General features: G+C 52.9%; 1 protein-coding gene across 1 annotated transcript; it reads left to right on the top strand.

Annotated features, from left to right (window-relative positions):
• Positions 1-2157: 2157 nt before the first annotated feature.
• Positions 2158-20546, top strand: LOC144265430 (avidin-like). The gene is made up of 4 exons (XM_077818067.1): positions 2158-2229; positions 11244-11454; positions 16985-17105; positions 20230-20546. Exons 1-4 carry the CDS (start codon positions 2158-2160, stop codon positions 20261-20263), a joined length of 438 nt encoding a protein of 145 aa, XP_077674193.1. The 3' UTR covers positions 20264-20546.
• Positions 20547-26969: the final 6423 nt, after the last annotated feature.

Raw genomic sequence — 26969 nt, 5'->3', positions numbered from 1 at the left:
CCTATAGAACTCTCAAGCCAATGGGGAAATCGAACGGTTTAACAGAAGTGTGAAAGAGAGTTTGCAAACGGCTAAACTGGAAGGGCGATTGTGGATACCCTTCACTACTGATTTCTTGCAGGTATGCCGGGCTACACGACATGCCACCACGCAAAGATCGCCCGCAGCGTTACTGCATGGGAAACAGATGAATACTAAACTGAACATTGCTGGATTGTTAAGGCACGACCTGATGCCCCAAATGAGGATGGTGTGGGAAAAACAGTTGAACAGAACCAAGCAAAGTCTAAGGCTTTCACAGACAAGCAGCGGGGTGCTAAGGAACCAAAGTGAGAGTGCGGTTCCTTCGTTAGAATATGAAAACCTGGAATTTTATGCAAAGGGGACCATAAATTCACAGCTCCTCTTAAATTCACAGCTTCTCTTAAAATCATGGAGAAGAAGGGACCTTACACCTATCGACTTTCTGATGGGTGGGTATTTGCAAATGAATTCCAATTCAGCAGTTTCTCGCTGGAGTCTGGATTTGAAGTTTTTTTTGTTTTAAGATAGCGACCTTCATGTCTGTGATTGCGTGACCAGAGAGATTGAAGTGTTCTCCGACTGGTTTATGAACAAAAAAACTTCAAATCCAGACTCCAGCGAGAAACTGCTGAATTGGAATTCATTTGCAAATTGGATACTATTAATTTAGGCTTAAATAGAGACTGGGAGTGGCTAAGTCATTATGCAAGGTAGCCTATTTCCTCTTGTTTTTTCCTACCCCCCGCCCCCCAGATGTTCTGGTTTAACTTGGATTTAAACTTGGAGAGTTGTCAGTTTGGATGAGCTATTACCAGCAGGAGAGTGAGTTTGTGTGTGTATGGGGGTGGGTTTTTGGAGGGGGGTGAGGGAGTGAGAGAACCTGGATTTGTGCAGGAAATGGCCCAACTTGATTATTATGCACATTGTGTAAAGAGTTGTCACTTTGGATGGGCTATCACCAGCAGGAGAGTGAATTTGTGTGGGGGGGGTGGAGGGTGAGAAAACCTGGATTTGTGCTGGAAATGGCCTAACCTGATGATCACTTTAGATAAGCTATTACCAGCAGGACAGTGGGGTGGGAGGAGGTATTGTTTCATATTCTCTGTGTATATATAAAGTCTGCTGCAGTTTCCACGGTATGCATCCGATGAAGTGAGCTGTAGCTCACGAAAGCTCATGCTCAAATAAATTGGTTAGTCTCTAAGGTGCCACAAGTACTCCTTTTCTTTTTGGAACAATAATGTTTATTTTAATTGGGAGAGTTTCTTAAGAGAGGCAGGAATGTGGTGTTTAGATGTTGCTTGTAATTATTAGAATTGGGAGCTCTGGCTGTTGGGAGTCTGAAAGGACAGGAACCAGGAAGGAGCAGGGAGGAGTTGAGAGGCTGGGAGAAAGCTACCGAGGGTGCAGCAGCAGCTTGGTAAAGAGGTTTCCACTTCAAAAATAAAGTCCTGTTGCAGCTTGTTAGTACCTGGCCTGGTTGATGCAGCACCCGGATCACTCGTTACCACCTGTCCGGGAGGCAGGGGCTGCTGCTGGCTGACATCAGACGTCATTATTTCTGCTGGAGTTAGTGACCATTCAGAGGCTCCGGATCTTGACTGCTAACAGACTCCAGCTCCCGCCTTGCCCCTGCTCTGCCATGCATGGCACACGGAGAACCTTTGTCCTGCCATCACCTCTCTCACCAACCCGGGGCAATGTGCCCTCACACACCCCATGAGCCATGGCAGGCACAGCCCTCAGAGCCAGGCACCTTTCCACCTGTCACTGCAGGCCAATGGCCCTGCTGGTCTCTGTCCAGCTCTCCCGTGTGCTGGGATCTATCTATAGCTGGTCACTGACTGCACTCCTCACATCACTGCCCAGGTCACACGTCCCTTCTTTTCATTTTATCCTGCTGGCCCTGCCAGCAGCTGGGGCTGGAGATTGAATGTCAGTGAGACATAAACAAAATAACCGAAGTGCCCGCTCGCTTCTGGGAACTGCCAGCAAGGAGAGAACCAGCACAGCTCAGGTTGCAGCCCCTGCCTGCTGCGAGGGGATATAAAGACGGGGCCTGACTGGTGGCCCCAGACTAAGTGCTGGGGAGACTCAATTGGCTTCTGCAGGTGGCTTCTACTCCAAGTGACGATGGGGAAAATCGGCTTCTCCCTGCTCCTCGTCCTGGCTCTGGTGACTGTTGGCACCTCTTCAGAGAGAAAGGTATGGGGCAGACTGGGCAGGGTGAGGGGCCGAGGGGGCTGGGCGCTCGCTCTGGGCTGTCTCAGGACAGGGCGTGGTGAGGGGCCGAGGAGGCTGGGTGCTCACTCTGGGGTATCTCAGGGTGGGGCAGGGCAAGGGGCTGAGGGGGCTGGGGGCTGACTGTCTGATGGATCAGGCTCATGTAGGGGGTTCCTGCTGTGGGCAGGCAGGAGTGAGAGCTCGGGACTATTGCGGGAGGTGAAGAGGGGGTGGGGCCTTTCCCCCTGCAGGGATTTCGCTCTGGCTGTAAAGCCACAATGTTTGTTACAGGTTTCAGAGTAACAGCCGTGTTAGTCTGTATTCGCAAAAAGAAAAGGAGTACTTGTGGCACCTTAGAGACTAACCAATTTATTTGAGCATGAGCTTTCGTGAGCTACAGCTCACTTCATCGGTTGAAGTGATGAACCGATGAAGTGAGCTGTAGCTCACGAAAGCTCATGCTCAAATAAATTGGTTAGTCTCTAAGGTGCCACAAGTACTCCTTTTCTTTTTGCGAATGTTTGTTACAGCGAGGGAGATTCTGTCTCCCATAAAGGGCAGGGACAGGAACAGCTCCAGGGGTTATTTCATTGTAAATCTCCCCAACCCCATAGGAGTGATGGAGCCGGGAGCAGCAAGCCACATGAAGGGCTCATTTGGGCTGCAGAAAATAAAGCCCACCAGGCTGTCCCTAGCAAACTGGGGAACAGATGGGAGGAGCCCTGTGTGATGATGTGACGCAGCAGGGAGGGGGGAGTGTTGACCTGGGAATGTGCCCTGGGGAGGGGAGACCTGAGAGCCTGTCACCTGAGCCAGGAGGGGGTGGGGGAGGTAACACCTCTGCCCAGGAATGTGGATGGAGGCTGCAGGAGGGAGCCTGCTGGGGGGTTTTAGTTTCAGTTTGGGGCTGGGTGGAGGAACACAGGGAACCCCAGGGCTGGGGTCTAAGCTCCCTGCTCCCCCAGAAGGACTTGATTTCTTGACCTGGGTGTGCCCACAAGCTCTGTTTTGGACTGTGTTCCTGTTGTCCAATAAACCTTCTGTTTTACTGGCTGGCTGAGAGTCTCAGTGAATCCCAGGAAGGGGGCTGCAGGGCCTGGACTCCCCCACACTCCGTGACACCCTGGAAGCGTTATTATTATTGGGGGGTCCCATCACATCTGGTAGATCATAGAATCTTAGGACTGGAAGAGCTCTCCAGAGGTCTCTAGTCCAGCCCCCTGCAATCAGGGCAGGACTAAGTATTATCGATTCTAGCCCATCCCTGACAGGTGTTTGTCCAGCCTGCTCTTAAAAATCTCCACTGACAGAGATTCCACAACCTCCCTAGATGATTTATTCCAGTGCTTAACCACCCTGACAGTTAGGAAGTTTTTCCTAATGTCCAACCTAAACTGCCCTTGCTGCAATTTAAGCCCATTGCTTCTTGTCCTGTCCTCAGAGGTTAAGAACAACAATTTTTCTCCCTCCTCCTTGTAACAACCCTTTATGTACTTGAAAACTGTCATCATGTCTCCTCCCCCACCCCCCGCCTTCTCTTCTCCAGGGTAAAAAAATTGGTTTTGTTTAACCTTTCCTCATAGGTCTTGTTTTCTAGACCTTGAATCATGTTTGTTGCTCTAATCTGTACTTTCCCCAATGAGTCCACCTCTTTCCTGAAATGTGGAACCCAGAACTGGACACAATACCCCGGTTGAGGCCTAATCAGCCCGGAGTAGAGCGGAAGAATTACTTCTCGTGTCTTGCTTACAACACTCCTGCTAATACAGCCCAGAATGAGGTTTGCTTTTTTTGCAATAGTGTTATACTGTTGACTCATTTAGCTTGTGATCCACTGTGACCCCCAGATCCCTTTCCGTAGTGCTCCTTCCTAGGCAGTCATTTCCCATTCTGTGTGTGTGCAACTGATTGTTCCTTCCTAAGTGGAGTACTTTGCATTTGTCCTTATTGAATTTCATCCTATTTACTTCAGACCATTTCTCCAGTTTGTCCAGATCATTCTGAATTTTAATCCTATCCTCCAAAGCACTTGCAACCCCTCCCAGCTGGGTCGTTCGCAGACTTTATATGTATACTCTCTATGCCATTATCTACATCATTGATGAAGATATGGAACAGAACCATACCCAGAACTGATCCCCGTGGGACCCCACTCGTTATGCTCTTCCAGCATGACTGTGAACCACTGATAACTACTCTCTGGAAATGGTTTTCCAACCAGTTTTGCACCCACCTTACAGTAGCTCCATCTAGGTTGCATTTCCCTAATTTGTTTATGAGAAGGTCATGCGAGACAGTATCAAAAGCTTTACTAAAGTCAAGATATACCACGTCTACTGCTTCCCCCCATCTACAAGACTTGTTACCCTGTCAAAGAAAGCTCTCAGGTTGGTATGACATGATTTGTTCTTGACAGATACACACTGACTGTAACTTGTCACCTTATTATCTTCTAGATGTTTGCATATTGATTGCTTAATTATTTGCTCCATTATATTTCAGGATGCTGAAGTTAAGCTGACTGGTCTGTAATCCCCTGGGTTGTCCTTATTCCCCTTTTTATAGGTGGGCACTAGATTTGCCCTTTTCCAGTCCTCTGGAACTTCTCCCGTCTCCCATGACTTTTCAAAGATAATTGCTAATGGTTCAGATATCTCCTCAGTCAGCTGCTTGAGTATTCTAGGATGTATTTCATCAGGCCCTGGGGACTTGAAGACATCTAACTTAGCTAAGTAATTTTTAACTTTTTCTCTCTATTTTAGCCTCTGATCCTATCCCATTTTCACTGGCATTCGCTATGTTACATATTGAATCACTCCTAACCTTTTTGGTGAAAACTGAAACAAAAAAGTCATTTAGCACTTCTGCATTTCCACATTTTCTGTTATTGTTTTCCACCCAGGCCTCCTCTGTCCTTGGTCTTCGTCTTGCTTTTGATGCATTTGTAGAATGTTTTTTTGTTACCCTTTATGTCTCTAGGTAGTTTAATCTCATTTTGTGCCTTGGCATTTCTAATTCTCTCCCTACATACTTGGGTTATTTTTTTATATTCATCCTTTGTAATTTGACCTAGTTTCCACTTTTTGTAGGACTCTTTTTTGAGTTTCAGGTCATTGAAGATCTCCTGGTTAAGCCAGGGTGGTCTCTTGCCATACTTCCTATATTTCCTACGCAATGGGATAGTTTGCTCTTGTGACCTTAATAATGTCTCCTAGAAAAACTGCCAACTCTCTTGAACTGTTTTACCCCTTAGACTTGCTTCCCATGGGATCTTACCTACCAATTCCCTGAATTTGCTAAAGTCTGCCTTCTTGAAATCCATTATCTTGGTTCTGTTGTTTTCCCTCCTACCGTTCTTTAGAATCACAAACTCTCTCATTTCTTGATCACTTTCACCCAAGCTGCCTTCCACTTTCAAATTCTCAATCTGTTCCTCCTTGTTTGTCAAAATTAAATCATAGAATCACAGAATATTAGGGTTGGAAGAGACCTCAGGAGGTCATCTAGACCAATTCCCTGCTCAAAGCAGGACCTACCCCAACTAAATCATCCCAGCCAGGGCTTTGTCAAGCCAGGCCTTAAAAACCTCTAAAGATGGAGATTCCACCACCTCCCTAGGTAACCCCTTCCAGTGTTTCACCACCCTCCTAGTGAAAAAGTTTTTCCTAATATCCAACCTAAACCTCCCCCACTGCAACGTGAGACCATTACTCCTTGTTCTGTCATCTGCCACCACTGAGAACAGCCGAGCTCCATCCCCTTTGGAACCCCCCTTCACGTAGTTGAAGGCTGCTCTCAAATCCCCCCTTATTCTTCTCTTCTGCAGACTAAATAACCTCAGTTCCCTCAGCCTCCCCTCATAAGTCATGTGCCCCAGCCCCCTAATCATTTTCATTGCCCTCCGCTGGACTCTCTCCAATTTGTCCACATCCCGTCTGTAGTGGGAAAACTGGACACAGTACTCCAGATGAGGCCTCACCAGTGTCGAATAGAGGGGAACGATCACTTCTCTTGACCTGCTGGCAATGCCCCTACTAATACAGCCCAACATGCCATTGGTCTTCTTGGTAACAAGGGCACACTGCTGACTTCTATCCAGCTTCTTGTCCACTGTAATCCCCAGGTCCTTTTCTGCAGAACTGCTGCCGAGCCATTCGGTCCCTAGTCTGTAGCGGTGCATGGGATTCTTCCTTCCTAAGTGCAGGACTCTGCACTTGTCCTTGTTGATCCTCATCAGATTTCTTTTGGCCCAATCCTCCAATTTGTTTATGTCACTCTGGACCCTATCCCTACCCTCCATCGTACTGACCTCTCCCCCCAGCTTAATGTCAACAGCGAACTTGCTGAGGGTGCAATCCATCCCACCATCCAGATCATTACTAAAGATGTTGAACAAAACAAGCCCCAGGACCGACCCTTGGGGCACTCTGCTTGATACCGGCTGCCAACTAGACATTGAGCCGTTGATCACTCCCCTTTGAGCCCGACAATCTAGCCAGCTTTCTATCCACCTTATAGTCCATTCATCCAGCTCATACTTCTTTAACTTGCTGGCAAGAATACTGTGGGAGACAGTATCAAAAACTTTGCTAAAGTCAAGATGTATCACATCCACCGCTTTCCCCATATCCACAGAGCCACTTATATCATCATAGAAGGCAATCAGGTTGGTCAGGCATGACTTGCCCTTGGTGAATCCATGTTGACTGTTCCTGATCACCTTCCTCTCCTCCAAGTGCTTCCAAATGGATTCCTTGAGGACCTGCTCCATGATTTTGCCAGGGACTGAAGTGAGGCTGACTGGTCTGTAGTTCCCCAGGTTCTCTTTCTTCCCTTTTTTAAATATGAGCACTCTATTTGCCTTTTTCCAATCATCCAGAACTCCCCCGATCTAGAACAGCCTCTCCCCTAGTAGCTTTCTCCACCTTGTGAACTAAAAAATTGTCTCCAATACATTCCAAGAACTTTTTGGATAATCTGTGCCCTGCAGTGTTATTTTCCTAACAGGTCTCTGGGTAGCTGAAGGCCCCCATCACCACCAAGATGACAGTTTACAAAGCAGGATGCTAAGTGTAGCTCTGCTCCTTACCCCCAGCTGAGCTTTCCCCACCCCTCCCATTACCCAAGTTATACCAGCCGACTGGCAGGACCCAGCAATATCTCATTGGGTGACAATCCCTTGTCTGCTCTCGGGAAGGAAGGGCCCGGTGGTTCGACGGCCGGGAAATGGAAAAGAGCAGGTTCTCAAAAACAGGTTGCTAATGTTTTAAGTAACATTTTAAAAACCCAGCTGTAAGCAAGATGAGTTGTATTTTAACACATGTTAGCTGGTTATGTTGTAGCCGAGGCTCCCAACTAATACTTAAACTACAACTGGCCTTGTCTACACTAGGGTTCTAAGACTTGCCAGGTAAAACATGTCAGCCAACCTGTTTTAAAGACACATCTTTTTGTCTAGCTTAAGTGTTGTGATTGGGGGTCAGTAGGTATTTTGCAGCTCCATCCCACATTGCAGGAAAGCAGCTGGACTCTGTCTAACCATCTCATCTCATTGCCATGGTACCCAAGAGGCTGATCCTGATCTCATTCTGGTTTCACCCCAGTATAAGTCCAGTGATCTCAGTGGAGTGGCGCCTGATCCCCTCCAGCGTGATGTCAGAATCAGGCCCCTAAAAAGAAGGGCCTGATTTGCAGAGAGGCAGGTGCTCACAGCTCCCTTTGGGGGATGGATGATCGTGGGGTTCGGAGCTTCCAGCCCTGTGGCAGACTTCCTGTGTGACCTTGGCAAGTCACTCAGCTCCATGAATTGGCAGAAGCACGCATGTCTCTACCCCACCAGGGTGTGAGGCTACGTTCATGCTGGCATGTGAGGATCCGATCCCCTGGTGAGGCGGTAGCTTCTGGAGAGCTTTTGGCTGCTCTGGGAGGAGAAGTGCAGTGCCTGAATGTGAGTAAAGCACAAGCTGTTGTGGCAGCCACACAGGGGCATCTGCAGAGCCGCTTTCTCTGGCAAAGGAAGCTGCATTGAAGGTTCTTTGATGGACAAAGCAGGGAGCTCATCAGGCCTGCATCAGACACAGCGGCCACTAGAAACGTTGCGTCCATGGCTGGAAAGATCAGAGAGGGGGCCATGAGGCCCTTCCCCTGGGCTGAGTCCATGCTGCCCACCCTGCTCCTCTGCAGGTTTCCACTCCTGCAGACAGCTGCCAAGTCAGTGGTGTCTTCTCTGTCCTCTCCCCATCCTCTTGTGTATCAGTGCCAGGGGGCAGGGGGTAATGACACTCAGGGTGCAGTCCAGACCAGTGAGGGGCTGTCACCCCCTCCCCTGCAAACTTGTGTGCCTCCCAATGCTTTGCTGCTGCAGCTCCCAGCTGGGCTGCTCACAAGAAGCCTTCAGGCAGCAGGTCACACCTGAGTGTCTGTGTGTAGGTGCAGCCTGCCAGCAGCACTCCAGTCACGCTCCGGCTTCCACCAGCCTGGGTTACCACTCTCCGTATGACCCCAACACACTCCCAGTCCTGGATTTTCCCCCCAAATGTGTGTTCTGTACTGTCCAGCCCACTCCTGGGCAGTCCAGATATAGGAGGTCTGTTGCCCTTCTAAGGGAATGAATAGACCAGGGATCAGCAACCTTTCAGAAGTGGTGTGCCAAGTCTTCATTTATTCACTGTAATTTAAGATTTTGCATGCCAGTAATAAATGTAAACGTTTTTAGAAGGTCTCGCTCTATAAGTCTATATTATATAATTAAACTATTGTTGCATGTAAAGTAAATAAGGTTTTAAAAATGTTTAAGAAGCTTCATTTAAAATTAAATTAAAATGCTGATCTTATCAGTTTAGTGTGATCCTTGCCCTTGCTTTTTCTTGCTGAGTTTTTCAATGTCCCCAGGCAGGCAGCGGGCTGAGCGGGCCGGCCGCGAGGACCCCGGCTGGCAAGGGGCCGGCAGACGGAACCCCAGACTGGCAGCAGAGTGCCACTGAAAATCACCTCGCGGGCCATAGGTTGCTGACCCCTGGAATAGGCAATAGTTTGCTACCCTAAATGGAGCTATCCACACACTGGATTCATTCTGATTAAAGAATAAAACAAGTTTATTTAACTACAAGGAGGCAGGTTTTAAGGGAGTACAAGTGTAAGGCATTAAAGTCAGAAATGGCTACAAGAGACATAATGGTAAAACACTTCCTCGTAGTAAATTTAACTAACTTGACTCGGTTCAAGGTGAGGTTCCCTTAGAACATGTTTCCATATCATTGCTGACCAAATTCTCAGACTGGATCTGCTCCCAAAGTCCAACGGCTGTTTTCCTTTTCCCTTTGAAATGCATTTTCCCAAGGGATACCCCTTGATAAAGTTCATTCCTGATGTGAGGTTGGAGTCAAGGAGTCTGGTGGTGAAAGAGGTTCCCTGCTGTTGTTTGCTAAGATGCAGAACTGTTTGTTCCTGCCTCCCTCCCTTGCCAAGGAATGGACACTTGACAGGTGATGGCCCATCGGCTTTGATGGCACCTAGCCAGATGTGTCACCTTGTCCTTTGTCTTTGAGAAACAGGTTCACCCCCGCCCCAGACTTCTCTGGTGAACATACTTCCGTCACGATTTCTGCGTATGTTATCTCTTTACATGTAATGTTGCTACACACATTTCGCCCTGATACTATTGGCCAGTGCATTCTTGGTTTTCAGACGATAGCTCACACAGCACATTGTGTACCAAGATTTTGCAGGGGTGTGTAGGATGTGAATACAGGGGTGCGCTCCATCCAGGGGGCTTCACTGGGCCCTGAAGAGCAGCTGGGAATGGGAAGAGGAGCCAGCACTGTCGTCTGCCTGTCCCAGATGCGGGCTGGCTACAGAGCTTCCGTCTGAGCGCGATACACAGCCGGAGTGTTCGCTCTCAGATCCTTTAATGGTCTGCTGGGGATGGCCCACGGTGGCTTAAATAAAGTGTGTGCCACACAGCGCCACCTCGTGGCCAAACAGCGTGATACACCTTAGCATCCCATTACAGTACGAGCGCCATGGGGCCTGTCTGCTCTCCAGGACCCTCACCCAGCCTGGGCCCCACTGCTCTCTGGGGTGCAGCTGCCTCCTCTCTCCTGCTTCAGTAAGCTCCTCAGCCTGTGGGGAGAGGGCCCAGGTGGCAAGGGAATGGAGGACAGCTCCCCCCACCCTATGGGTTAGGAGGGAGAAAGCAAAGGACCTCCCAGGAGCAGAGGAGGTCCCCAGTTCTGTGTTTATGATGTGATGGAGCAGGGAGTGGAGCGTATTGACCTGGGAATGTTGTGTGGGAGTTTTACTGGGACTGTCTGCATTGGTGCTGGATGGTGGTGGGATATCAGGGTGTGACTTCACTGGAGGCACGATACCTGAGCATGTAACCTGAGCCAGGAGGGGGATTGGGGCCAGGTGACACCTTCTGCCCGGGAAACTGGACAAAGGCTGGAGGAGGGGCTGGGGGGAGGCTGGGTGAGATGGCTGGAGGGGGTTTCAGTTTGGAGCTGGCTGGGGAAAGAGAGGGAGGCCCAGAACAGTGGTCTGGCCTCCCTGCCCCCCAAGATGGGCCTGACTGAGGGGGTCCTGTTTTCTATAACTACAAGCTCTGTTTTGGACTGTGTTCCTGTTGTCTCATAAACCTTCTGTTTTACTGGCTGGCTGAGAGTCATGGTGAATCGCAGGAAGTTGGGGGTGCAGGGCCTTGTCTCCCCCACACTTCGTGACATATGGTTTAGGATTTATTCAGTTAGTTGCATTTCTGGTGGAATCCCCAGCCTGAAAAACCCAGAGACAAGTGGGGAGGGGTCACAGAGGGAGGGAAGGGGCTTCCCTGGAGAGCTCAGGAAGCAGAGCACACACCAAGACTTCGTTGTTCATCTCCGGTTTGAGCGGTCTGTGCCCTGCGTTCCGGACTGGCAGGGTCATAGCCTCGGCTGAGCATCGGACCCGCAGTGCTGTGTGGGGTCCCGTTCCTGCTAACTGCATCCCTCTCTTTTCAGTGTGTCCTGTCCGGATCATGGAAGAGCAGCCTGGGCTGCAGGATGGTTATATCTGAACTCAGCAAGGCTGGAGCGTTCTCGGGTTCATACCACTCTGTGGCAATGGCCCCCAAGGCTGATATCCTGTCATCGCCCCTGCATGGAGTCCAGCACAATGCCAACCAGAAGGAGCAGCCAACCTTCGGGTTCACGGTGAAGTGGCAGTTCTCAGGTGTGTAGCCTCCACTGCCTCGGTGCTGGCCAGGTGGAGCTGGGGTAAGCATGATCTGACGGGGGCCTGAAAAACCTGGAGGTCTCATGCCCCAGTCTTGGGGAGGGCTGATGACTCGGGTACCCTGGGGCTGAGGAGGTCAGGACAGTGTACAAGGAAAGCCTGTTCCTCAGTCAGTGAGAGGCCTGGAACCACTTGTGGTGGTCTCTGAAGGTAGGCCTGGAAGGCACAGTGCATGGCGGTCCAGGCTTAGGCTGGGAGGAGGTGAGTGATGGTCAAACCAAACTTTAAGTGAAGGCATGGAGAGTGGAAGCAGACTGGTCTGGAGAGAAGGACCCGCAGGGAAGGCTCAGGGTGGGGATCTCTGTCTCCATGGAATTCCCTCCCATGCCAGACACATCCAGCTACAGCTCGCAATGGAAAATACTCATTGATGGAAACTTTGTGATGCTCATGTAATCCACTGACCAGTGTGTTACATGTCCTCGTCGATGCTCAAGCCACGGAGGATGTGAGTCCGTTACAGACACTAGCTTTGCAGCTCACACTGTAAGGTGTTGTGCGTTAACTGGGGAGATCCTGGGTTCAGTGCCCAGAGGGAGGTTGTCACGCTTACTTTCCACAACTACTTGGAAGTTGTCTTCAGGTGGCCCAGCTCAAAACCTCCTTCCCCCAGCCTTGAAGTCCAGTTGACTCCTACTGGGGGAGCAGGAGGATACTGCAGGCAGGGCAGGGAGACAGGAAACGGGTTGGTGTAGCACAATAGTGAATTTCCATGGCAAAAGTATCAGCTTCTGCAGCTGGAATCCGTGGAGCCCGGACTGGGACGGCCCCTTCGTTCAGCCGGTGCTGCAGGTGTTCTGCAGATTTGCTCTATGCGCAGGCCAGGTTTTCAAGGTTCTCTCTGCTACCAGAGGGGCTAGGGACACGATTTTAATATTAAACATAGTAATAATTGAGGAGCAAGGGGAGAACTCCATGTTGTGGAATTGTGGAAGACAGGTGGTCCTGATTTAGACCATGCTTCTAATGTCACCCTTAAACTTCCTTTAATAAACAAAATTGTGCCTTAAATCTCTCTTCTGTAATACACACTGAAGCTGGGAATGGGCGACGACAGGGTTGGATCACCTGGTGATCACCTGTTCTGTTCACTGCCTCTGGGCACTGGCACTGGCCACTGTCGGCAGACGGGACACGGGGCTAGATGGACCCTTGGTCTGACCCAGTCTAGCCATTCTAATGCTATTATAGTCTTATATGGCGTATCCTTACTGCAGTGGCTTATACCAAAAGCCTCATGCTTTTACACTGGCGATCCCCAGGTTCAGGGACTCTCAGCAAAGCAGTACGGGGCAATGAGGTTTTTGCATCTGCTCAGTGAGGTTGTTTAATGTATTTTTGTTTACGCCAGAGCCCATGTGCACGTCTGGGCACTCGTCAGGCGAGCAAGGCAGGGTGGTCCTGCCCTAAAGAGCTTCCAGACTAAGGAAAGACAGACTCGGAGGCAGCGGTTTGAGAGAAGGGGAGTAGCCGGACATCTGGATGCCCTGCAGGCAAAACTGGATTTTAATGGGGACAGAAATGTGGTGATCATGGGGTAGGGGGCACCAGCCCCAGGGGCCATGTGGCTGCTCGTGGAGCCGGGGGCACACCAGGCCCAGGGGACTATCTGGGTGAGTGTGGGGCAGGAAGCCTCAGGTCCAGGGGGCCATGTGCGTGAGCATAGGGTAGGGGGCCCCAGGCCCAAGGGGCCGTGTGGATGTCTAGTTGGCAGCTGGTATCAAGGGGAGTGCCCCAGGGGTCAATCCTGGGGCCGGTTTTGTTCAACATCTTTATTAATGATCTGGAGGAGGGTGTGGATTGCACCCTCAGCAAGTTTGCAGATGACACTAAGCTTGCGGGGGAGAGGGAGATATGCTGGAGGGCAGGGATGGGATACAGAGGGCCCTAGACAAATTAGAGGATTGGGCCAAAAGAAATCTGATGGGGTTCAACAAGGACAAGTGCAGAGTCCTGCACTTAGGACGGAAGAATCCCATGCACCGCTACAGACTAGGGACCAAATGGCTCGGCAGCAGTTCGGCAGAGAAGGACCTAGGGGTGACAGTGGACGAGAAGCTGGATATGAGTCAGCAGTGTGCCCTTGTTGCCAAGAAGGCCAATGGCATTTTGGGATGTATAAGTAGGGGCATTGCCAGCAGATCGAGGGACGTGATTGTTCCCCTCTATTCGACATTGGTGAGGCCCCATCTGGAGTACTGTGTCCAGTTTTGGGCCCCACACTACAAGAAGGATGTGGAAAAATTGGAGAGAGTCCAGCGGAGGGCAACAAAAATGATTAGGGGACTGGAACACATGACTTATGAGGAGAGGCTGAGGGAACTGGGGATGTTTAGTCTGCGGAAGAGAAGAATGAGGGGGGATTTGACAGCTGCTTTCAACTACCTGAAAGGGGGTTCCAAAGAGGATGGCTCTAGGCTGTTCTCAGTGGTAGCAGATGACAGGACAAGGAGTGATGGTCTCAAGTTGCAGTGGGGAAGGTTTAGGTTGGATATTAGGAAACACTTTTTCACTAGGAGGGTGGTGAAACACTGGAATGCGTTACCTAGGGAGGTGGTGGGATCTCCTTCCTTAGAGGTTTTTAAGGCCTGGCTTGACAAAGCCCTGGCTGGGATGATTTAATTGGGGATCGGTCCTGCTTCGAGCAGGGGGTTGGACTAGGTGACCTCCTGAGGTCCCTTCCAATCCTGATATTCTATGATGCGCTTCGAGCAGGGGCACCAAGCCCACGGTGCCATGTGGGTGAGCGAGGGTGGGGCCTTGCAGGAGAGGTGAAGTGGGGGTGGGAAGAGGCAGAGGAAGGGTGGGGTCATGGGGGAGGGGTAGAGTGGGGGCGGGAAGAGCAGGGGCAAGGGTCGGACTGTGGGGGAAGGGCAGAGTGGGGGTGGGAAGAGGCGGGGCAAGGCTCGGGCTGTGGGAGGGGCAGAGTGGGGGTGGGAAGAGGTGGGGCAAGGCTCGGGCTGTGGGGGAGGGGCGGAGTGGGAGTAAAGCCCCCCCGGGGAAAACTAGATGTTGGCGCCCAGGACCCTGGAGTTGTTGTGGGGGGCGCAGCCGTGGGGTTTGGAAATGGCCTGCAGGCCGGGGGAGGGGCGGGAGGCATCCCAGTCACCCCCCGACTGCTGACTGGATGGGGGATGGGAGAGGGTCCGGGGATGGGAAGCTCGGCACCTCCCGACTGGTCTGGAGTGGGTTAAATGGGTGTGAAGCCGATGGTGTGGCCGCCGCGCTCCCCGTGGGGCGATGGGGAGAGGCAGGCCGGGGGGCGGGAACCATGTGTGTAGTGGGGGGCTGGGAGCCATTGAACCAAGCTGTAAACCCCGCGTAGAATGGAAACCATGTCCAGTCAGGGGGTGCGGCAGCCCCCGCACCCCGAGTTCCCATACCTCTGGAGGCAGGGGCTGAGAGGCCCCTGCACGCCATGGCCAGGCGCGCCCGGGCCCGGGGCCGGAGGGGTCCCTGGGGGTCCTTTGGGAAGGTTTCTGTGCCTGGGACAGGCAGGCAGGAGGAGCAGAGACGCAGCGAGAAGGCAGTGGCCAGCGCAGCCCGAGTCCCTGGGAGCCTGGCCCTGAGACGAGCCGGACAGCCCAGCCCGGAGTCGGCGCCAATGGGGAGAGCTGTGGGGCCCAGGGCTGGCTGGGCAGGGCTTGGAGCTGCGCCAAAATCATAGAATCCTAGAATATCAGGGTTGGAAGGGACCTCAGGAGGTCATCTAGTCCAACCCCCTGCTCAAAACAGGACCAATCCCCAATTAAATCATCCCAGCCAGGGCTTTGTCAAGCCTGACCTTAAAAACTTCTAAAGAAGGAGATTCTACCACCTCCCTAGGTAACGCATTCCAGTATTTCACCACCCTCCTAGTAAAAAAGTTTTTCCTAATATCCAACCTAAACCTTCCCCACTGCAACTTGAGACCATTATTCCTTGTCCTGTCCTCTTCTACCACTGAGAATAGTCTAGAACCATCCTCTCTGGAACCACCTCTCAGTAGTTGAAAGCAGCTATCAAATCCCCCCTCATTCTTCCCTTCCGCAGACTAAACAATCCCAGTTCCCTCAGCCTCTCCTCATAAATCACGTGTTCCAGACCCCTAATCATTTTTGTTGCCCTTCGCTGGACTCTCTCCAATTTATCCACATCCTTCTTGTAGTGTGGGGCCCAAAACTGGACACAGTACTCCAGATGAGGCCTCACCAATGTCGAATAGAGGGGAACGATCACGTCCCTCGATCTGCTCGCTATGCCCCTACTTATACATCCCAAAATGCCATTGGCCTTCTTGGCAACAAGGGCACACTGCTGACTCATATCCAGCTTCTCGTCCACTGTCACCCCTAGGTTCTTTTCCGCAGAACTGCTGCCTAGCCATTCGGCCCCTAGTCTGTAGCTGTGCATTGGGTTCTTCCGTCCTAAGTGCAGGACTCTGCACTTATCCTTATTGAACCTCATCAGATTTCTTTTGGCCCAATCCTCCAATTTGTCTAGGTCCCTCTGTATCCTATCCCTGCCCTCCAGCGTATCTACCACTCCTCCTAGTTTAGTATCATCCGCAAATTTGCTGAGAGTGCAATCCACACCATCCTCCAGATCATTTATGAAGATATTGAACAAAACCGGCCCCAGGACCGACCCCTGGGGCACTCCACTTGATACCGACTGCCAACTAGACATGGAGCCATTGATCACTACCCGTTGAGCCCGACAATCTAGCCAACTTTCTACCCACCTTATCGTGCATTCATCCAAAGCTGCTCTTGCCTGCCGTGTTTGCCTCCGAGATACCTGGCTCCAAGACCCATTTCTCCTGCGGAGCTGAACGACCCGCAGGGCCCTGCCTTGGGCCAACCGCGTGGGCACAGAGGGTTAACAGCAGGGAGGCCCGTTACTGAGGGTGGGGGAGCGACCCACCTTGTATTTTGCTCCGGTGTGTTGGCTTGCGGGGCACCCAGTATGGGGGCAGACAGGGAGAAGGAGGCTTGTGCAGGGTCCCGTTACGTGAGAATCAGAGCCTGTCTCTGCAGACGCACCGCTCGGGGTCCGGGCTGTGATGGGTGATTAAGGCCTGTCGTGGGCTGACCTGGCACGGGGCTAGGGGGGCAGTGATGCCAAAGGGGAAGGCTGACATCGCTTGCTGCTGCAGAAACCTCCGGTTCCACCTTTGGGCAGCTGCTTCTCCCTCTCCCCATTCCACACCCAGTGCTCTGTCCCCTCCCCAACTTCCTTGGTCCCCCCCCCGCCCGCTGCCCCAAGAATGGGTCACTGCTCTGACCCTCCCCTGGGGCTGGAGCCAGCCTTGGGGAGATGTTGCCGAGGACCCAGTGGGTGTGACAATTGCAGGTGCGTGGCACTGCCCCAGCGACACACAGCAGACTCCCTCGGGCTCCGGGCTCTGTCTGGGGACCCTGTGCCGGGATCTCAGAGCGAGCAGCGCTGACCTGGTCACTCTATCACCTGTCAGAGTCTCCACCAGAGTCCGTGAGCGTCTTCGTGGGCCAGTGCTTCACGGATGACCAGGGAGAAGAGACCCTGCAGACCACGTGGCTGCTGCGCAAGGAGGTCGGATCCCCCGGTGCCGACTGGGAAGCGACCAGGTGGGTGACGGGGCACAGACTGCCCAGGAGCGAAGGTGCTGCCTGCAGAGCTGGGACTGCAGGGCCTGGCCCCGTCTCTGCTCGGCGCTGTGCCGAGGGCTGGGATCCCGAGCCTGGCTCTGGGGCTGTGGTGCTGGGGATACAGGGAACCCCATGTGGGATAAGGTGGGGCAGGGCAGGGTTCTCAGCCCAGAATCACAAACTCTTGGGGGACCCACCGTGTGCTCTAGGAATTTTAGGGGGGAAGCCCTAAGGCCTGTGCTATGCAGGGGGTCAGACTAGTCCTAGGGCCCGTGCTGTACAGGGGGCCAGGCACAAATCACAATGGTCCCTTCTGGCCTGGGATTCTAGGAAGCTGTGTATCTTGCTGGGGAAGGATGAAGGTGTAACGATGTGGCCTTTGGCAGGACACGTCTGAGAGTACCAATTCACGACAAATCACTTAGAGCAGGGCAGTTACAGCCCCAGGCTGGGGTTCCTTTGCCCACCAAGGCAAACCGAACCAGCCAAACAGAGAGGACTTTGGTCTCACCCCACTGGCTAACCACAAATCACACAAGCAATTCCCTCAGACACTCCAGTGTCCCAGTATCCCCACCAGTGCCCCTCGTTATGGGGACGAATGATTATGAAAACCAACACCCCAGTAAAAGAACAAAGGTTCCCTCGATCCCAAAGGACCAAGTCCCAGACCCAGGTCAATGTACAAGTCAGATCTTACCCACAAATCACGCTATTGCCAATCCTTTATTCTTGCCAGCAAGTTAAAGAAGTATGGGCTGGATGAATGCACTATAAGGTGGGTAGAAAGCTGGCTAGATTGTCGGGCTCAACGGGTAGTGATCAATGGCTCCATGTCTAGTTGGCAGCCGGCATCAAGTGGAGTGCCCCAAGGGTCGGTCCTTGAGCCGGTTTTGTTCAATATCTTCATAAATGACCTGGAGGATGGTGTGGATTGCACCCTCAGGAAGTTTGCAGATGACACTAAACTGGGAGGAGAGGGAGATACGCTGGAGGGTGGGGATAGGATACAGAGGGCCCTAGACAAATTAGAGGATTGGGCCAAAAGAAATCTGATGAGGTTCAACAAGGACAAGTGCAGAGTCCTGCACTTAGGACGGAAAAATCCCATGCACCGCTACAGACTAGGGACCGAATGGCTCGGCAGTAGTTCTGCAGAAAAGGACCTAGGGGTTACAGTGGACGAGAAGCTGGATATGAGTCAACAGTGTGCCCTTGTTGCCAAGAAGGCCAATGGCATTTTGGGATGTATAAGTAGGGGCATTGCCAGCAGATCGAGGGACGTGATCGTTCCCCTCTATTCGACACTGGTGAGGCCTCATCTGGAGTACTGTGTCCAGTTTTGGGCCCCACACTACAAGAAGGATGTGGAAAAATTGGAAAACGTCCAGCGGAGGGCAACAGAAATGATTAGGGGACTGGAACACATGACTTATGAGGAGAGGCTGAGGGAACTGGGATTGTTTAGTCTGCGGAAGGGAAGAATGAGGGGGGATTTGATAGCTGCTTTCAACTACCTGAAAGGGGGTTCCAAAGAGGATGGCTCTAGGCTGTTCTCAGTGGTAGAAGAGGACAGAACGAGGAGTAATGGTCTCAAGTTGCAGTGGGGGAGATTTAGGTTGGATATTAGGAAAACCTTTTTCACTAGGAGGGTGGTGAAGCACTGGAAGGGATTACCTAGGGAGGTGGTGGAATCTCCATCCTCAGAGGTTTTTAAGGTCAGGCTTGACAAAGCCCTGGCTGGGATGATTTAATTGGGGATCGGTCCTGTTTTGAGCAGGGAGTTGGACTAGATGACCTCCTGAGGTCCCTTCCAATCCTGATATTCTGTGATTCTTTCGAATCTAAAATCTAAAGGTTTATTCATAAAAAGAAAGAAATATAGATGAGAGCTAGAATTGGTTCAATGGAATCAATGACATACAGTGATGGCAAAGTTCTTGATTCAGGCTTGTAGCAGTGATGGAATAAACGGCAGGTTCAAATCAAGTCTCTGGAGAACATCCCCAGCTGGGTTGGGTCATTCAGTCCTTTGTTCAGAGCTTCAGTGTAGCAAAGTTCTTCCAGAGGTCAGAAGCAGGATTGAAGACACAATGGGGGGGTTTCCAGGGCCTTTTATATCCTCTGTCTTGTAGAAGGACACCCCTTTGTTCTTACTAGGGAAAATCACAGCAGCAAGGTGGAGTTTGGAGTCACATGGGCAAGTCACATGTCCAATGCATGACTCAGTTCTTTACAGGTAGAGCAGCCATTGCTCACATGCTGCCTTGAATGTTCCCAGGAAGGCTTCCCATATGTAGATTGGAGTCTCCCAAGGTCCATTGTCAGTTAAGTGTTTCTTGACTGGCCACTTAATCTGAAAATTCCTTTCTCAAGAAGCTGACCACATGCCTCACTAATGCTACTAAGAATCAAACACATTGCGATACAAGTACAGAGCCAATATTCATAACTTCAAATACAAAAATGATACACACATACAGACAGCCCAAATTATAACCAGCAAATTATAACCTTTTCATAGACACCTTACTTGACTTCCTTTGTACAAGATTTGGTGCAACTATAGGACTTTGGTAGCAACAATGATCTATACGGTCACAGTTCATGTCAATAATGTCACAGAAGGTTTGCTGAGTTCCCTGGGCCCTGTCACACCCCAGGGCTGTGTGTGATCCCCACAACGCTTCTCCAAGAACTTGCTAATGGGTGAGCAATCCACCAGGGGTGTGGGCATCCTGTGAGGGGCAGCATCCCCAGGGTAGACGAGTCAGTCGCCAGGGAAAAGCACAAAGAATGGCCTTGCTGACCCACCCAGGAGGGGATGGCTGGATGAGCAGCCCCCAGAGCCCCTGCCCACCCCCGGGATGCAGCTGGGTGGCCCTGAGGCCCTGCCGGTGCGGGGTGCCCACAGGCACGCTGCCTCCCTGGGCTGGGTGGCTGGGTGCCCCCATGAAGTGGAGCCTGGAGGAGGTGCCTCTTTGGGCTTCTACCATCTCAGATTAATGCACCTTGTGTCCCTGCCCCCCACCTCCATGTATGGGGCAGCCTCAAGCGCAGGCCTGTGCTGGGCCAGTAACTCCAGCTCCGTGCTTCCCCGCAGGGTCGGCACAAACATTTTCACTCGGATCAAGTGACGGAACGCGGGCGAATCCGTGAGGAGCGACGGTGCCCGGTGACCCAGCAGCACCGTGACCACACTCTGCAGCCCCAGGGCTCCTGGCCCCCTGTCCGGGATTGTCCTGGGCTCTCTCGAGAGCGTCTCGCCCGGCCTCAGGGCTGTTTGCTGGGCTGCAGAATCGCCCGTCTCTGTCTCCACCTCCCCGTCACTCTCCGGTGACCCCCCCAGAATCGCTGTCCCCACCCCCCCATGCTGCAGTTTAGTTCCTTTCCCAGTAAAGCTCTAGCACGGGAGGCAAATGAGTCTCTGGTGTTTTTACCGCTCTTGGCCCTGGGGGTGAAGCTGTTGCTGAGCCGCGAGTCCCACCTGCCCCTCCCTGGATTCCCTGGGAGGTGCCGGATTCTCTCCCGTTAGCCGGGCCCTTCCTGGGACACCCCTTGGCAGGTTCATCCCCCTGGGTCGCTCCTTTGCTCCCTGCCCATGGCCGGGGTACAGAATGCAGCAGCCGGTGTACAGCCCCAAGGAGACGCCCTTCCCGGCTAAACGGCCCTTCGCTCACTCGGGAGGTTCCTGTCCAGCGCTCTCAGCCCTGGGTTTCGTTTCTCTCCAGCATCCGGCGCTACCCACCTTGAGATCTAGGCACCAGAAGCCAAACAAACATTTTCCATCAGAAAAACAGGGCTCAGTTCTGTGTGGTTCTCCCTTGAAACCCTCCACGGGAGGCGTAAGGCTCCAGAGGAACCCGGCACGGGGAGGCTGTTTTGTGCAGGGTGTCCAGTTCCACCGGGGCCAGAGTCCCATTTTAGAGATGCTCTTAGGGCAGCATCTGAGCCTGGTACCAGGTGTCACGGAGTCCCCGGGCGATGCTCTGGAACTGCTCCCCATCAGGACTCTGGGGAAGTCTCCTCTCTGGGAGCAGCCTGTCTGCAGGACACACAGCTCACACAGCTTCCCCCTTCCTGGGTCCGACCTCGGAGCATTCAGCATCCTCTGCCCCTCTGTGCGCTTCCCACAACGAGTCCGCTCAGGCAGGGTCCTGGGAAAGCCAGAGGGTCCTGCACCCCGACTCCGCAGTCAGACGTGACTCTCAGCCAGCCAGTAAAACAGAAGGTTTATTAGACGACAGGAACATGGTCTAACACAGAGCTTGTAGGTGCAGAGAACAGGACCCCTCAGCTGGGTCCATTTTGGGGGGCAGTGAGCCAGACAAACACGTCTGCCCTTCACTCCATGTCCCAGCCAGCCCCAAACTGAAACTCCCTCCAGCCCATCCTCCTCTGGGCTTTGTCCCTTTCCCGGGCCAGGAGGTCACCTGATTCCTTTGTTCTCCAACCCTTTAGCTCGCACCTTGCAGGGGGGAAGGGCCCAGGCCATCAGTGGCCAGGAAACAGGGTGTCGGCCATTCTCTGTGTCCAGACCCCTGCACACACCTGCCCTCTAGGGCTCTGCAATGATCATACACCCTTATCCCACCCCCTAGATACTTAAGAACTGCCTAGGGGAAACTGAGGCACCCCCACACTATTCAGAGGAAACATTAAGAACAGTCCCGCTTCGTCACACCAGGTGCTCCCCTCGGCCCCCCCACTCTCACTGGGTTGGTTGCACAAAGGTCCAGGGGAGGATCTGGCCTTTATGTAGCACCCGAGGCCGGGTCTGCTGGTGACGCGTGGCGCTGGGGCAGGGTGACCTGATGTCCCACCCAGGTCGCGGTGCACTTGCAGCGGGCTAGTGAAGACGCTCCAGCCCCGGCGGGAGAAGCTCCCAGCAGCACGGTGACCCCGCTCCCGCCGGCCTAGCGCTGTCCTGCTCCCCACCCCACGTGGGGTCCCGCCCAGCCCAGCGCCCGCCTCCGCGCCCGAATGAAAGCCGCACCGCACCAAGGACGGTGAGGGGGCGTCTCGGCCAGCCCATGGGAGCTGGAAGTTGCCAGCCTCTTCCAGGACCAGGTTGGGAGGGGAGGGGACTAAAACTGCAGGGCAAAGAAGAGACCAGTAAGTGTTACGGGGGCCTGATCCCCAAGGGATCCCTTCCTGTGCCCCCAGACCCCCTGCCTCTAGGGGAACCCGCCCTGTGCCTGCAGCCATGCCCCCTGCCTCTAAGGGACCCCTCCCTGTGCCCCCAGCCCCCCCGCTTCTATGGGACCCCTCCCTGCTCCCAAGGGACCGCTTCCTGTGCCCCCAGCCCCCTACAACTCCCAGAAGACCCCCTCCCTGTGCCTCCAGCCCCACCCCCAGCCTCTAGGGGACCCCTCCCTGGGCCCCTAGCCACCACCCCTGCCTCTAAGGGACCCCTCCCTCCCCAGGCCCCACCCCCCACTCCCAGGGGATCCCTCTCTGAGCCCCCAGCTCCCATCTGGGCAGGGGGAGGGCTCAGGCACAGGTGTACTTTGATGTCTATTTTGGGGGCAGGGGCCAGCAGGACTTGAGCCAGTTCCGCACAGCGGGTCTGGGGAGGCAGCGCCCCCTCCCCCCCCCGCCCGACTCACCGCAGCAGGCCACCCACCTGTCTGGGTTGGCCGGGGGGTGCAACCAAAAATTATAACTCAAAAGTGGGGGGCTAAGCTCAAAAAGTTTGAAAACAGCTCAAGGTGCAAGGAGGGGGTAGGTAGGGGCTGTGTGTGTGCAGGGGGTATCTCAGGGTGCTAGGAGGGGGTGACTATGTGTGACGAAGTGGGACTGTTCTTAATGTTTCCTCTGAATAGTGTGGGGATGCCTCAGTTTCCCCTAGGCAGTTCTTAAGTATCTAGGGGGTGGGATAAGGGTGTATGATCATTGCAGAGCCCTAGAGGGCAGGTGTGTGCAGGGGTCTGGACACAGAGAATGGCCGACACCCTGTTTCCTGGCCACTGATGGCCTGGGCCCTTCCCCTCTGCAAGGTGCGAGCTAAAGGGTTGGAGAACAAAGGAATCAGGTGCCCTCCTGGCCCGGGAAAGGGACAAAGCCCAGAGGAGGAGGGGCTGGAGGGAGTTTCAGTTCGGGGCTGGCTGGGACATGGAGTGAAGGGCAGACGTGGTTGTCTGGCTCACGGCCCTCCAAAATGGACCCAGCTGAGGGGTCCTGTTCTCTGCACCTACAAGCTCTGTGTTAGACCATGTTCCCGTCGTCTAATGAACCTCTGTTTTACTGGCTGGCTGAGAGTCACAGCTGACTGCAAAGTTGGGGGGCAGGACCCTCTGGCTTCCCCAGGACCCCGCCTGAGCGGACTGGCTGTGGGAAGCGCATGGAGGGGCAGAGGAGGCTGAATGCTCCGAGGTCAGACCCAGGAAGGTGGAAGCTGTGTGAGCTGTGTGTCCTGCAGACAGGCTGCTCACAGAGAGGAGACTGCCCCGGAGTCCTGCCTGGCTTCATGGGGAGCAGTCCCAGAGCATCGCCCAGGGACTCCGTGACAACAAGCAATACAGGAAAGAGAAGTTTCAATAACAGGCTAAATAAACCACCAAGCCAAAACGACAAACCCCAGCCTGAAAACAAGGTTTGCAACCAATTGCTCTCTGGGGCAGTATAGGCAACCTGTGCTCCGGCTCGGGCATGGGCCTCAGCCTGTACCACCTTTTCATAGATCTCACAACTGCTATCATTTACATACACACAACATCGGGGCCCGACGAGGGCACAAACCTCTCCTTGGGATGCCAAGAGATAGTCCAAAGCCAGCCTGTTTTGGAGGGAAAACGTCCTGAGCTGCTGAACCTCTTTATTTAATGTTTTTACTGCTGACCCTAAATCACTAACTGAGTCCTCTAACTCTAAGGCCACCTTCTCAAGTACCATCTGCAGCCTTACAGTATAGCGGCCTATGCATGCCATGGCTGGCCCGGAAACCAGTGGCACTATTCCCAGTACAGAGCACCCTACCAGCTTCTCGGTTGTGAGGGGATTCTTCATATTGCCCTCCAAGGCCGTACTCAGTCGCCGCAGGGTCTTTTCTCGTGACTCAACAGAGGTGTCGCGGGCATTTCTAATCTTTCCTTTGGGCAGTGTGGCAGTTATGGAAAGATGAGGAACTCCACGAGCTATATAACAGCTACCTGTCCAGTTGGCTGGCAGCACCTTGTAAGCCTTTTGGCCACATACAAAATAGTGACCCTGTAGGGCCCAGTAAGGACTGTTTCTTAAGGGGATTCCTGGGATATTTGAAGCTGTTTTTCCAAACAGTTCATATGCCCCTGGGGGGCATCCCATCCTCCTGATTGGGTACAAATGGGGGCATTTCTAATTGTGCCGTTTAAATTACACTCGCCATAGGGACCACTACAAACCCACCATTGGCTTGCTACGTTGGAGATATTAACTGGACGGCAAGTTACATTTCCAAACCCCTTTCTCGTGGTAAGATTATTTGTAAGAGTTTCTCTAAAAGGGGAGGAACCATTACACCCACACCGCTGGCTTCCCCTTTTGGTCTTTAAATACCCCTCAGCCCACTGTGTAATAACAGAGGAGCTCTTTCCCGCAGGACGCCCATAGTGATCAGATTGGCTTCGGGTAAAACATAACACTCCCTCAGTGAGTACTGCAACTGAATACTCCTGGTCCTGATAGGTGGCCTGCTGTAAAGAGGTCTTATTCCAGAACGGCGAGTCTGTTCTTTCCTGCTCTTTGGTGGCGGCTAATTCTGCTAGGGTCAGGGGCAGCATGTCAAGGGGCATTCCCCTTTTGGGGGACAGGGGAGTTGGAGCACATACCCAGCAATCAGTCTGGTTTGTTAAAGTAGTAACATGGTGCGCAAGCGAAACAAAGGAGTTATGCTCCCGATATGCACAGTTTGGAAATACCAATACAGAGAATAACAATGTTACCCAATTAATTATCACCAGAGTCTTCCCAACCCAGGGTCTCCAGTACCTGGGTGGGCCCATTTTGGCGTTAAGGTGTCCGCTATTTGTGTCTTTTAAACAGTAGCTTTAGCCAGAGATCGTCACTAGATGAGGAGTCAGCAGGTTGGACGGTCCACTGTTCTGCTGACGAGGGGGCGGGTACTGCCTTCAGACGAGCGTGATGGATCCAGTTCTTGTGTCCCTCGATCTTTGCCGCTGTATGGGAGATCAGCAGGACGGTATAGGGTCCTTTCCACTTTTCCTGGAGAGGCTCGTCTTTCCAGGTATGAACAAGCACAGAGTCCCCGGCTGTAAGGAGTGGACGGGAGAGTCCAAGGGGAGAGGCTGGGAATCCTGGTATACCTGTGAAGAGACAAGAGAACAGCGGACAGGGAACACATATACTGTGACAAAAAAACATTACCCAGCTCCCATTCCCCTGACAGAACCGGGGTGCCATTCATAGGCCATGCCCTTCCAAACATAATTTCAAAGGGACTGAGCCCTAATCTACCCTTTGGGAGAACGCGGATACGGAGTAGGACAAGGGGCAAAGCATCAGGCCATCGCAGTGAGGCTTCTTGGCACACTTTTGAGAGATGCCGTTTACGGGTCTGATTGGTACGCTCCACTACCCCACTGGCTTGCGGTCTCCAGGGCGTATGGAGTTTCCAGGGGATCTGTAAGGCATGTGAGATGCTTTGGATGATTTTTGACGTGAATTGTGTCCCGTTGTCAGATTCCATCCACGGGGGAGTCCAAAGCGAGGAACGATCTCCTTAACAAACTTGAGGGCCACTGTCCTGGCAGTGCAGTTATGGCATGGGAAGGCTTCTGGCCATCCGCTGAACCGATCCACTATGACAAGGAGATATTTCAACCCTTGGGTCCGGGGAAACTCAGTAAAGTCTATTTGCCCCACTTGCCTGGGGCCCGGAGTGGGTTCTAGGGCAGCTGGTGGCACAGGATGTCCCGGTCGGGGGTTATTCTTTTGGCAGACTAAGCAGTCCGCTTGTACCTGGGCAGCCAGGGGTCGGAGTCCGGAAGTGATAAAGTATTTTCCCATTAGCTGGACAAATGCTTCCCTGCCAGCATGAGTGGTTTGATGTAGTTTCTGCAGCACTGGCCGGATTAGGCCCTTTGGTAAGAGGACCTTCCCTTCCGGGGAATGGAGCCATCCCTCCTTTTCCCGGAGATCGAGTTTGTCAGTTAGCTGTCTTTCCTCCCCAGAGTACTGAGGAGTTGGAAGTTCCCCTACTGATGGCATAAGGGCATGCATATGGGCGTTCTCAGTCTGAGGGGATGGCAGGGTGGCAGCATGCTTAGCCTCTCTATCTGCCCGGGCGTTACCTCTGGCCACATCTTGATCTTCCCTTTGATGGGCTTTACAGTGTACCACCGCCATTTCCGAGAGAAGTTGTACGGCATCTAGGAGCCGGAGGATTTGGGGCCCGTACTTGACTGGGGAGCCTTGGGCTGTCAGCATTCCCCTTTGCTTTCATAGGCCAGCATGAGCATGGAGCACACCAAAAGCATACTTTGAATCAGTAAAAATGTTGACCCGCTTTCCTTTTGACAGTTCAAGTGCATGGGTCAGGGCTATTAGTTCGGCAAGCTGGGCAGAGGTCCCAGCAGGCAAACCTTCAGCTTCCACAGTGTCATGGAGGGTCACAACAGCATAACCCGCCCTCGTTTGCCCATCTATTACAGTACTGCTACCATCAGAGTACCACTCATAATCTGCATTTGGGAGGGGTACATCCTTTAAATCCGGACGGCTGGAGTACTGGACATCTATGATCTCTAAACAGTCATGTTCCTGTTCCTCTGTTTCTGGCAAGAGAGTGGCTGGGTTAAGGGAGGGGCAAGACTGTAAGGTGACTTCAGAGTTCTCTAACAGCTT

Source organism: Eretmochelys imbricata, chromosome 5, assembly GCF_965152235.1.
Source record: "Eretmochelys imbricata isolate rEreImb1 chromosome 5, rEreImb1.hap1, whole genome shotgun sequence".
In the NCBI taxonomy this organism is placed as follows: domain Eukaryota; kingdom Metazoa; phylum Chordata; order Testudines; family Cheloniidae; genus Eretmochelys; species Eretmochelys imbricata.
Note: the sequence above shows the minus strand (reverse complement) of the source record. Positions and strands in the feature narration are given on the sequence as shown.

Coding starts and splice junctions, on each gene's coding strand:
- LOC144265430 (XM_077818067.1), top strand. CDS start 2,158: ATGGGGAAAATCGGCTTCTCCCTGCTCCTCGTCCTGGCTCTGGTGACT. Junction 11,455..16,984: donor GGTGAAGTGGCAGTTCTCAG/GTGTGTAGCCTC, acceptor AGTCTCCACCAG/AGTCCGTGAGCGTCTTCGTG. Junction 17,106..20,229: donor GCCGACTGGGAAGCGACCAG/GTGGGTGACGGG, acceptor GCTTCCCCGCAG/GGTCGGCACAAACATTTTCA.